At 37.3% G+C, this 12092-nt stretch overlaps 1 protein-coding gene across 2 annotated transcripts in view; it reads left to right on the top strand.

Moving 5' to 3' along the window:
* Positions 1-383: 383 nt before the first annotated feature.
* Positions 384-12092, top strand: part of SULF2 (sulfatase 2) — a 59828-nt gene continuing 48119 nt past the window's right edge. For both annotated transcript variants that reach the window (XM_010015099.1, XM_010015098.1), the window contains exons 1-2: positions 384-612; positions 6054-6293. In XM_010015099.1, coding sequence (XP_010013401.1) covers positions 438-612; positions 6054-6293 — 415 coding nt within the window. In that variant the 5' untranslated portion in view covers positions 384-437. The remainder of the gene's footprint in view (positions 613-6053; positions 6294-12092) is intronic.

Below are 12092 nucleotides of genomic sequence, written 5' to 3'. Positions count from 1 at the left end.
AACAAAAATGTCATCTCAAAACACCCCAGAACCTTAAGGAAGCAGATTGCTTTCTATATGTATCAAAGCAAAAGTAAGGGTTTGATACCCTGTAACATCCTTGAACTTGCTGCCAAATTTGAGCACGGAGTGAAACTTCGTTGCTGACGTTGGTAACAGTTTAAGAACTGTGAATTTTTCAAGTTTCTGCTTCTAGCTGGCACTATAGAAAAAGGTTCAGTTATTTTGTTGTTTGTTTTTTTTCCTTAGGAGTTCGATTATTTCAAGTATGTTGCTTTTTACTTCTTTGGAGAGCAACTTGCTGTCCCTTGGGGGGCAGGGAGGTCAAGGTATAAATAAACACTTGTTTCCTTCTCCCTTATAGGAGACCTGCAAACAAAAAAGAAATAGAAGCCATTAACCTACCTTGTTCAGAAAGAACACTAAATCAGCACAATATGGCACAGCACACTATTGTCCTTGGATTATTCATGATGACTGTTTTATCACTGCTGGATGGAAGTTCAGCTTTCCTGTTAAATCAGCGTCTGAAGGGAAGATTTCAAAGAGACCGTAGAAACATCCGCCCAAACATCATCCTTGTTCTTACTGATGATCAGGATGTAGAACTTGGTAAGAGCCCAACATAAAGAGAATTTATATATGGCACTGCTTTTCCTTGAATCTGGATTCTTGTGTTCAGAATAATTACTATTTCTTTTTCAGTATGAAAAATGACAGGAAGAACAAGTAGCAAAAGTTTAAACCTACCTTTATGTAGAAAATACTTTCCATCTACATGCAATTCAAGGACAGCAGAAGTTAGTCTTAATTTAAAATGCCAAACTTCCTGTTTCTGTGGAAATATGAGACTCCTGCCTATCTGTCTTCATCTAGACACCTAAACTATGCTTCTGGCGATTGCAGGTTTAACCTGGGAAGCTACATGCCAAAGCAGTAGATTTAAATTCATAACTGATTATTGCACCATGTAATTACCCAGGGTTTTTTTGTGTAATTGCAGACGTTCATTACACGCACACAATTCTAATTTTAATTACTTAAGTGTTACCTAGAATAGTCATACTGTTCTTGGTATTGTCCATTTAGATGTGTAGTTAATTACTGACCAAAATCACTTAGTAAGACCTTTTCATACTGTGTTACTCATGCTATGTTAATTGTTGAAGAAAGGAGATGAAGATTAAACATGTGCTTTGCCTAATGATTTGGAATAATGAATTAGCTGACAGAGGCTGGGTTTGTTTTGTTACCTGAACAAGCTTATATTGACCAAATGTTGTCTATAGTTAGAGGTGATTAACACAAACCAGTTTACATTAATAATTTTGCATTAGAAATATGCTTTCAAGTGAGTATAAAGCCTGGATCATCTGAAAGATGAGAGCTTGTGTATGTGTGGTCTGGTGGGGGTTTTTTGGCAGTTGGGAAAAATTGGAAAACAGACCTCACAGAAGGAACAGAATACAATAGTAAAATTAATCAATTTGTATAACAAACACTTCCTCATCTAGTTGGGAAGTTAATCACAGCAGCATGGCAGTTTTCCTACAGATGCTTTCTTGTTATCAGTATTGCTGCATGTCTGCAATATCGTAGATGTCATGTTCTTCTCCAAGGTGGTGAGGAAGCCTGCTATGGTAGTAATCCCACCAAATACAAATGTAATTCAAATTAGTAGGATCAAAAAATTGTTGTTGTCATTGTCACTTTTCTAACGGTTATTTGGATCATGAAAGCAGCTTCAATAATGCATATTCAAAAGAACTTAACTGCATTATCTTGCAGGCTCAGAAGGTGGTCCTAAAAAATTTATCATCTTCCATTTTATGCCGGCCTGCTTGTTTCTGATGCAATTGTCTAAGTCCTTTGGGCAGTATATTTCTCTTCTCTGATAATCTGATGCTTTCCAATTTCAAGCATAATGGGCATGTGTCCACACAAATTAGGATCTAACTAAGGAAAATCTATTTGATGAAGCTGAGATTTGATATTTGTCATTTGCCACTAATGGCTCTGGGAGACCCAATATTTATTTGAATTAATTTTTATTCTTGTCTCTTGTCTGGTGAGCTGTCCAAGTTAATCATAATTGCTATTTGTGGGGATTGTGGTTAATGCACTTAAGAAAGATGGAAATAAGATGTGAATAAGGAACAAAAGCTAAGGAAAACTTTGAAGCTGTGGAAGTGTTGCAAAGAAAGCTGTGCATAAAGAAGATTTCATCTGCTTCTAAAAATATTCTGTAACTGATGGGTGTTCTAGCTTTCATTGTTCTTGTGTGACTGACTTTTGAGGCAAAAGGGAAGCCAACACAATCTCAAGTGCTCTTAACAGCCTTTCTTTTATTCAATTCAAGATATATTTAATAATCTCCTGGTAGCGGGTGGAGTTTATCAGAATGTCTTTCAGGAAAGGAGTACAACTTTTTATTATTACTTTTTTGAATTTGCACTACTGTTAATCACAGGTTTTACTTGGGAAACCAAACCTCAGCCTTGTATTAAAGAAAGGAAAAGATTTATAAGAGGCTGATGGAAAGGATGCAGAATTTCCAGGTCAAAGGAGAACGAGTGTAAATTGTAATGTGTACAAATGGGAGAAGATAAATGAGAACACAGAGAACTCCTGAAACACACTCAGTTGACTGCCTAATCAAAGGAGTTGTATTGGCAAGCAGAATATAAAGAAGAGGAATGTACTGATGAGGAGAAAGAATTAATTAAAAACAAAGACTTTTCTTTCCCCCATTAGAGCCATTTAAGCCCAAGTTAGTATAATGCTGATGTCCCCTGTGTGATGGACTCAGCATCTCCAGTTTAATTAGGTTTGCCTACCTTGTTGCTGTGGTTTAACAAACCAGCTTGTTTCATTATCTCATAGTTGGAGAAAGATCTGATTATTTGGAAAGTATTTCAGCCACGTTAGAAAATCTGAATGAGAGGTAGCATGGAAGATAATTTTTCTTAGTTATCATATACAGAGATTAAAGCCTTGGAGCTTTATTAGAATTAAATATGAGGAGAATAAAAAAAAGGAAATGAAGATGTGAAAAGGGTGTCTAATGAGGTTCAAATAGGATAAAAAATAAAAGGCTTTAGGGGACAGTTAATTAACATTCTGGGGTTCAGTTATGTGCGTATGGATACCGCTTCTTAAACTGTGCTTCAGAGTAGACCAAGTCACTTGGGACTTAATACAAGTTCTTCAACACCTGGAGTTCCCTAAGACTTACGTAAATTATGACCTCTGACAGCAAACACAACTAATGGGAAAGTCAGTGTTTTTTCATAGACAACTGGTATTTTTTCTCCATTAATATTAGTAAATATATCAGCCTTATCCCTAAAGCAAAGTGTGAAGACACACTGAGCAAAGATATGGATACCACGCAATTGTCAAGTGGGATTTCCACCTTGGTTTTGCCTTACTTTAAGCGAGCAGCTTGAATGCACCAAATTGATTAAATTTTCATATTTTCATAGTAGTCCAATGGATATTTTTTTAAATGGCTTAGAAATTTTGCATGTAACTACTAAATAATTTTTATTTATCATCAGGGGTTTTAGGTAACAGAACATTTTCTGAATTAGATATTGACACTTCAAAGCATGACTTTTCTTGGAACATCCACTAATGAAACCCCAAAGAGTTTTCCATCTCAAAAGGTGATTTGATGAGGTTCCAGTTGGTGATTAGCACATAACTAATCTCCTGCCATAGAGAGATGATTTTCTACTTTTTCTCACAATTCGGTGTTTGTATCAGAGGCAAGCTGAAGAAACTAAGTTTTGGTTGGCTGGTTTAATGCTGTGTAAAATATTTAAAGCTGGCCTATTTAAGACTGTGCAAATGTGTATGCTGGATTTTTACCTTCCACTGATCTGTCACTCTGTGTTAGTTCTCAAGCTGGGGAAGCAGATTAGATCATATGTTTTTGTATTAAAGACTGTTGATATATAGGGCCGTGTCATTACAGCAGTTTTATTAAAGGAGGTTACTGTCCCCAAGGGGAGTCTTAACATGTACTGTTATTTATACACAGATGCCTCTGTCATTTAAAGGAGTTGTTAAATTGTATTTCAATATTGGGATGACAAAACATTCTTATGGTCTGCCTGTTTATGCTTGGGCTCGCTCATAAGACAACGCAGAGGAAATATCTAGGGTTTTCAGGCTCGCATAATGTATAATTACCTGTTACAACTGTTAACTGCAGCGTTAGTGCCTTTGGCCACTGACACTTCTCCCACAGTTACAGAAACAAAAAATCTTGCTTTCTTCAGAAACTTCTTTTTGATATATGAAGTTTAGCAAGTTCTGAAGGGGGAGTGCAATAACCTGCCTTGGTTCTCGTCAGAAAGTAGTATGACAGATGGGCTCTGACCTGAGGAAAAGAATTATCTTGAGGCAACTAATACTATGGCAATTTTTAGGTGACATGACCTAGAGTGGCAATTAGCCTTCCTTCATGGTGCCAGAGAGTTAGATTCCATATGTGGCTTATGACCATTTTCACTTTAGGTTTTGACTCGTGGTTATATCACTGTGGTCTGTATCAAACCTACTCACTGTTGCAATTTCATAATGAAATATCTATCTAAAGAGCTTGGAAGAAACCTAAACCCATTATTGATAGAAACAACGTACAGTTTATGCCAGATATTGGCAGGATGCATTGATTAAAGCTGAACTGTTAATCCAACTCAGCCTTGGGTAAGTTAGCCCCAACCCTGCTCCAGCTTGAACCCATTATCTTCATCTTCATATTGTCTACTGGCTTGCCCTGCTCATAACATGAAGGGAGGGTTGATGATGGAAGGGTTTACTGTCCTTTTCAAGGTCATGCTGAGGACAAGTACCATTACAGGCTCTTTGGAAAATGGAAATTCTTCACAGATCAAGTACAACTCACTGATGCAGTTTTAACAGTCAGGCACTGGTAGGTGAGGGAAACTAAATGTCTGGTTTTCTTTTGATCCTTGGTGTTTCTGCATGTAGGAAGAACTCTGATATGGGTCCAGATTTGGCTAGGTGGATATCTACAGTAAAGATAAATCTTTGTCCAAAGCCTTGTCTTAAATAGCAAACAGAATAGCCATTTGGCAGCAGTATGGCTTTTAGTAATTGTTGGCAAAAAGACTTTTACTCCCATTTCCCCAATTCATCCAAGTCCCCTCCAGTTCAACTCACTTGCTTGTTTTTAGATGATGGTTATAAACTACAGGGTGTTGTTATCTGTCCCAGGCTGTTATCTAAAAATACAGTTCTGCAGAACCAAGCCTAAGAAAACTTGGAGAGTTTTAGGTAACACAATTATCAAAATGGATTGAGTGGATAGATAGAGCTCAGCGGGCTGTTACGGAAATTATTATGGGGGTTTACTTTGGTTCAGTGAAAGTTGCAGGAATCAATACCTGCTAATACCTCACATTAAGGAAAAGAACATTTTATTTAGAGAACACCTCAGACCCTGCTTGAGCAGAGTGTTGGATAAATAATCTTCCAACCTCAATGGCTCTGTGATTACAATCCTCAGCCTTTTGCAGAAAATTGGCACAAAAGGCAGTGCATCAGGTATCTTCTGAAACCAAGGCTTAAATAATGCTTGAGTATGCAAACTTTGGTCAGGGTTACCGCACAAAGTGAATTTTACCCTCAGGCCACGTTGTCTCAGCCTAATTCTTGCTGATTCTTGCTTTCAGCTACTGGAACAGTACTAATGGCTTCAAAAAAGTTGCACAGATAGTGCTGAGAGTTACTGTGGTATATCTTGAGCTTAGAGAGAGCGAGAGAAATTAAAAAAAGCATTTTTATCTATGTCAACAGGTTTGAGTCAAATCTTAACTTAGGACTTCAGTATTTGGTCCTTCTTAAAACAAGAAGAGAATTTCTCTACAGGAGAGACAATCTTTTTGGATTTGGGTTTGCTATGAGGTTACAGTGCCCTTACTACATGTGCTTCGTTCTGGTCTCTGATGTAACACATGCGCTCTTAGTTAGTTCTTGTGACTGAAATAAGAAAATAATTCTGAGATGGTTTGTTGTTCCAGGTTCTATGCAAGTGATGAATAAAACAAGGCGGATCATGGAACATGGAGGTGCTCATTTCATCAATGCCTTCGTCACAACACCCATGTGCTGCCCATCTCGCTCCTCTATTCTTACGGGGAAGTACGTCCACAACCACAACACTTACACTAACAATGAGAACTGTTCTTCTCCATCCTGGCAGGCTCAGCATGAAATACGTACATTTGCAGTGTACCTCAACAACACAGGATACAGGACAGGTAAGATCAAGGCTGGCTCCATCTGAAAGCTTCCTTAGACTAATTAGTACAGAGGCTAATGTGTGTAGTATTTGAATTTGCTCTCCTAATGGACTGCAGCAGTGCAGCGTGCCAAAGCTTCAGCCTTGCGTGTAGGTTTAGCTTCCTTGTACTTTTACTTGAGGAAATTAAAATAGAAACAAACAAAACAAAACAAAAAAACCAAAATGCAAAACCAAAGACTTTCCTGAAGCTGGGAAGGATAAAATAATGTGCATGCTTGAACCAAAGGTAATATGCCCTGCAATTACCTGAACTGCACAGAGCAGACAAGAAAGATACTATGAAAAGAAATTAGTGATTTGAATTTGTCATAAACTGGATATATTAATCAAACTAAGAACACAAGAGAAGGGCCTGTTCCTTTTGGGCTTTGGGACAGAGCTGTCAGCTGGATTGGCTTCTCTAGACAATCTGTTCCCAGAAAGGTGTTGAGGATAAATAACGACTGAGGAGTAATGGGCAAGATCAAATGTATGGCTGAGAAACAAATGATCCCCTTTGCATGCAGTGCTACTTAGGAACAAATATCCTGATTTCAGAAAATACATAGTGTGTTTCACACCTATTTTGTTCATGCATTCTCCAGAGATGATATTTGGGTCCTTGCCCATTACAGTGGTTTTGTCACTATTCTTGCTAATGCCTTTTTTCCTGTTGAGAAACAGACATAAACCTGATTCTAGTTGAGTTATTTATAGTATATACACCACAGTATTGTAGTATAGTTGTGTTTGATAGTGTATGGTTTCTTTCTTTGTGTATCTACTAGTTGAAGTTTCCAGAAACTAGTAAAAATCTTGAATAGTAACTGTAACAACGTCATTATTTTCTTTCTAACTATTCACGTGAGTTTTACATTATTGCTGCAAAGTCTTGGTCTTAAATAGGTAATTTCCTTGTTTTGTTTGTCTAAAATAAAGACATGAATTAATCTAGAAAGAAGTAAACTGGGGGAAGTGCACATGCCTTATTAATTGGTTGCTGTTTCCCTCCATTTATCATTCCTGGCACTGATACCAGTGATCATATGAATACCACACCAAGGTTAATGGCTTTTTCTTCACAAATTGTTTGCTCTGCATTTACTGATGTTTGTTTATTATAATAATTTTTACATTTAGTGTCTATGTTTCAAGCACCTGCTATTTCTACTAATGCGCGTAGCTATTGCAAGTGTCCTGGTATTCATATGTCTTAAATTCTTACATTAACTTAATGCTTAAATTTAGACCTAAGATCTTAATGAATCTGTATTATACTTTCAGTCTTAATTTCTTCTCTCTTAATTTGCAAACTAAATTTATGGGAATACGTGGTAATAGTACTTGTACAAGTACAAAGCAATCTTCAGGTGTAAATGAGATCCTCATTCATGTAGTTAAATGTGATACGTTATTATAAAAAATTTAAATGGAAATTTCTGTCATTGGAGGTGGGTGTTCATTTCTGATCTACAGTTAAAGTCTTGAGTTATCCTCTATGAAGCAGTAAGAAGGTATTGGTTTACCTTTTTCTTTCTTTTTCTTTTTTCTTTTTCTTCCCCAAAGATCTGATCAGATTTACCTGCTTCAGAAACAGCAGGAAATTGAACTTTAGAACCTTGTTCACTCGATTTCTCGTTTCAAAAGTAGCCTACTAAGGAGATCATTTGGGAGACGATGAATATAGTTTCTCTCAAATGGGGAGACCTCTTTGAACATGACTGCAGTGAACAAAGGAAGATCTGGAAAGCATAGGAGTTCATTTTGTAATTTTTTATTATTATTATTCTTATTTTGAGTTCTGTGGTTTGTGCTGCAAACAGTTTAACTTCCTGATTCCCCCTCCCCTTTCTTTTTATATTTATATTTTTTTTTTTTTTTTTTTTTTGGAGACCCAGACCCATGAGGAATAAAAGCCTTTTGAGGCTTGCTTTTATATTTAAGTTCATAACCTTGGAGTGAGAAAGCTATTATTTTGTAAGGGAGTTTAGTTTTTTCTTAATTCAGAAGCCAGGCCTTCTCCCCATGTATCTCTCTCTTCTCTTTTATTTAAACTTGAAGGAAGAAGTTGTACTCTTCTAGTGCACTTAATCTTCCCTCTGTTTTTCTTTCCTGCCACTTGTTTCACATCTCCTTGTGCTTTGCTCTAGTGCTTGTGATCTCCCTGTGTGGTGTTCTCTTACAAAAGGTGATTTTGCTTGGGACTGTTCTGTCTGCATTGTAGTGTTCCCCTGTGGCAGTGGCATCTGCAGGTTGGATCTCTACAGACTTGTGCTGCTCCTGATGCCTCTGGGAGTGCACCAGTGGTAGGCAGGCTGGAGGGAGCAGTGTGGGGCAGGTTTCTCTTCTATTGCAAGTGAAAAATAGGAGATGGAAAAGGTGTGACTTACTTGTAATTGCTTTTCAGTTTCAGCCTTGGTTGCTGGTTTTATATTTTTCAAATTTGGCACTTTAAAAAGTTTGATCAACTTTGTTAGGCACCAGGCTTGGAAGAGTAGAGATAGAAGGAAGAGGCTGAGCTCAAGAGAAGTTCTATCTTTGCCTTTAACAGCCAGGGTTTTGACTGTCATGCATAGGGCTCACTTTATGTGGGTCAGTTATAATAAATAGCATGACAAGGCAAAGGATGGGTTTTCCTTCTACAGTGGAAGCCACTGGGGCAGTAGGTATTGCAAACATTAACTCATCTCAAAGTTTAAAAAATGCCAGTGTCCTGAACAGTGACTGGAAGCTGTGTCCTTATCACACAGCCTCTGCATGCAGAAGAGCACGTTCCCAATCTCAGTATATTAAAGCAATCAGTCTGATTTTGAAGAGCTTCTCATGTCATTGTCCTATTACATATTGTGGGAAATTAGGCAAGAAGGACAATTTATGTAAACAAACCAAGCCAATTGATGAATTAATCTTTAGGAAAAGTCAGTGTAAGCAACATCTGAATCAACACTAACTTAAATTAATGGATGCTAGTACTTCAGCTTGGAGCAGGACATGATTAGAATGGAAAAGAAACAAAGAGATCCTGTGACAAACATCTCTGAATGACAGGGAATTTCTCTGCCAAAGGTTCTTGTGTAAACACTTACAGAAAAATAAGTTGTGTTTTCCATGAACATACCCATCTCTTTCTATGAGAGAGCTTTTAAGATGCACAAGGCATTGTTGCACGCTTAGGTCCTGCAGCAAATACCAAGACGTTTTATTGAAATACAGATTTAAACTTTCCCTTAGACATTACTTAATGAGAAAAGCTTTTCTTTTTCATTTTCCTGGCTGGCTGAATGATTAGGTCTTAAAATTGGTGACTGATTCCAGAATATTTTGTCAGCCTTATCTGCAGTCAGGAAATGAAAAAAACATGTTTATCTTATTAAATTCAACAGAATTAGGGATGGTGGGCCAAATTCAGCCTGGCAGAAGGACACTCTTGCTTCACTGAATCTTCTGAGAGAGTTCTGTTAATTTATATTCATGCTTAATAAGGTGGCTGAGTATGCAGCAAATGCAGGATGTTTTGGCGAACTTAGCAGCCTTGTTCCTGTTGAGCAGTGCCCTATAGTACAGCTAACCCTATTCACTTAAATAACCCCATTAGCAAAGGAAAAAGTGGCTACTTGTAGGGTAATACGTCAGTATCTCACTCTGATGGCAAGTCCATGCTTGAACTGTGCAAAGAATTGATAAATGCTTTTTTGCATCAGTCGTGTATTTTGAACCTAGAGAAAAGTCATTGTGGGAGGTTCATCTCTGCCATTGTAAAAAATTTCTTGGGAATAAAAGTAATAATCATTCTTAGCACTTTCATAGGGCTTTACAATAATTAACTAATGAATTCATTAAAATTCAGTGACAATCTTCCATTTCCTTCCATTAATATTAGACTAAGAAGATACAGTGGCTGACTGCATTCAAATAATTATTTTTCCACTTCACTGTCTCAGCCTTTGACATTTTAAAGTGATTTTTACCATATAAATTGTAAGAAAGAGGTGAAAGGCTATTGGCAAATGTTTATTAAAGGAGGAATGAACCTGAAAAACATGTGACCAGGCTTTAATATCTAGATACATACCAGAAGAAAAACTCTCAGATTATCAGTTCCCTGCTGTAGAGTTTCCTCTCTCCACAATAGTTGGTGGTTGCTGTTTTTTATTACAGTAATACTTAAAAACTTAACTGAAGTTGATCTCTGTGTATAACTGCTTGATAGGGAATCACTGGTGACCTAAAGAGTCAAAAGGTAAACAGAAGTAGAGACAGAATAGTGAAGTACTTTCTACAAGGTCACATGCAGTTGAAGAGCAACATGAAGAGATGCAGGTTGTGATTCACAGTCCAGTGCCCACTCTGCCTTGCTGTGCTTCACTGTCATGGTACATGTGTATAAAGGAAACTGATTATCCAGGTCAGAGTCACATCCTCCATGCATAGCAAACAGCATTTGCAGCTGATGAAGAACTGAAAGCTATTTTAAAAAAGAATAACCAAGTGATTTATGAGTCAGACTTTGTGATTTGCAAGATCAGGAACAGAAGTGTTATGATACTCATCTCCAAGACATCTAGGTGACTTTTCAAAACTGGTTATCAGGTTTCTGAATTATTTATCTGGAAGGTAAATGAGTTTCCTTGGATCTTTTGCTCTCTCTATGGAAATATTATTTTAGCAAGATCTGTCAATTTATACCTGTTAGTTTGAGACCATTAGACTTGAAAATGGTCTGAAAGAAAGATTGGGCATAGTGGCTGTATTGCGAGCTGTTAGTGCAATAGGAAACCAAGGTTCTCTGCTGGAAAGGACACAGGAAGAGTCCTGATGTATAGCCCAAACCACTGACTCTGGCCATGTTACTGCTTCTGGTGGGCTTGGTCCAGAATTTACCAGGTGGTGAATTATTGAGCTGGAATATCCTGCAAATATTCTGGAGAATGACATTTCAAAGATAAGACAGCTCTGGATTTCCTGCCTTGTGTTGAAGACTTCCTTTTTCTCCCAGCTTTAACATCAGTTCTAAACTGTAAGTTGGTTTCAAGTCAAACATGCATGTATTTTTTTTGCCTCTGTTTCTATGAATTGAGTTCTAAGCATAATAATTTCACTTTAAACATATTATAATGTATGATAACTTCAAATGAGAACACATTAAGTGGAGCTGTGGTCTCTTGAGGATTATGCAGATGTTGTAGAAGTGAAACTTGCCTATACAGCTACTGTTTCATCACTTGTTCTCTGCATGTAGTTTTACTTTGCTTAACATGTTTTAACTATCCTGAAGAGAGGAATATATACACTTCTGTGAGTAACTTGCTGAGTAAAATCCACAAGATAGCCTGTAATCTAATAAAACTTTCCCGGGAGTCTTGAGACCAAGGCATCCACAACTACAGAGTTCAGATAATGTCTGTGGCTCCCTTATATCTAGTCAGTTTGTTTCCTTCTTACCATCTCTCTTATTTCTTCCTATCTATCTGTTTTCAACATAAAATGTTGCAGATTGTGCACAGTAGCTCATCTTTTCTTTCCCCCTACTGTAATGTACTCTTCTGATAGGATGCCCGTACTAGCATTTGAAGTGTAATGGCTTTGTCATACTGATTTATCATTTCAAGCAAGAAGTAATTCATAGCTTGGTATTTCTTCAGCAATAGTATTATCATTTCATAGCACTCAGAACAGCTAAAAGCTGAACCACATACCTGCGCATAGATGATGAACATGTTTTTAAAGTCTTTATTAGTGGAGATCTTTTAGGATGGTGGAACTTAACAAGGTAAAG

The sequence above is a fragment of the Nestor notabilis genome, unplaced genomic scaffold, assembly GCF_000696875.1.
Source record: "Nestor notabilis isolate BGI_N333 unplaced genomic scaffold, ASM69687v1 scaffold5275, whole genome shotgun sequence".
Classification (NCBI taxonomy): domain Eukaryota; kingdom Metazoa; phylum Chordata; class Aves; order Psittaciformes; family Psittacidae; genus Nestor; species Nestor notabilis.
The sequence above is the reverse complement of the archived record's forward strand: the minus strand, read 5'-3'. Positions and strand labels throughout refer to the sequence as shown.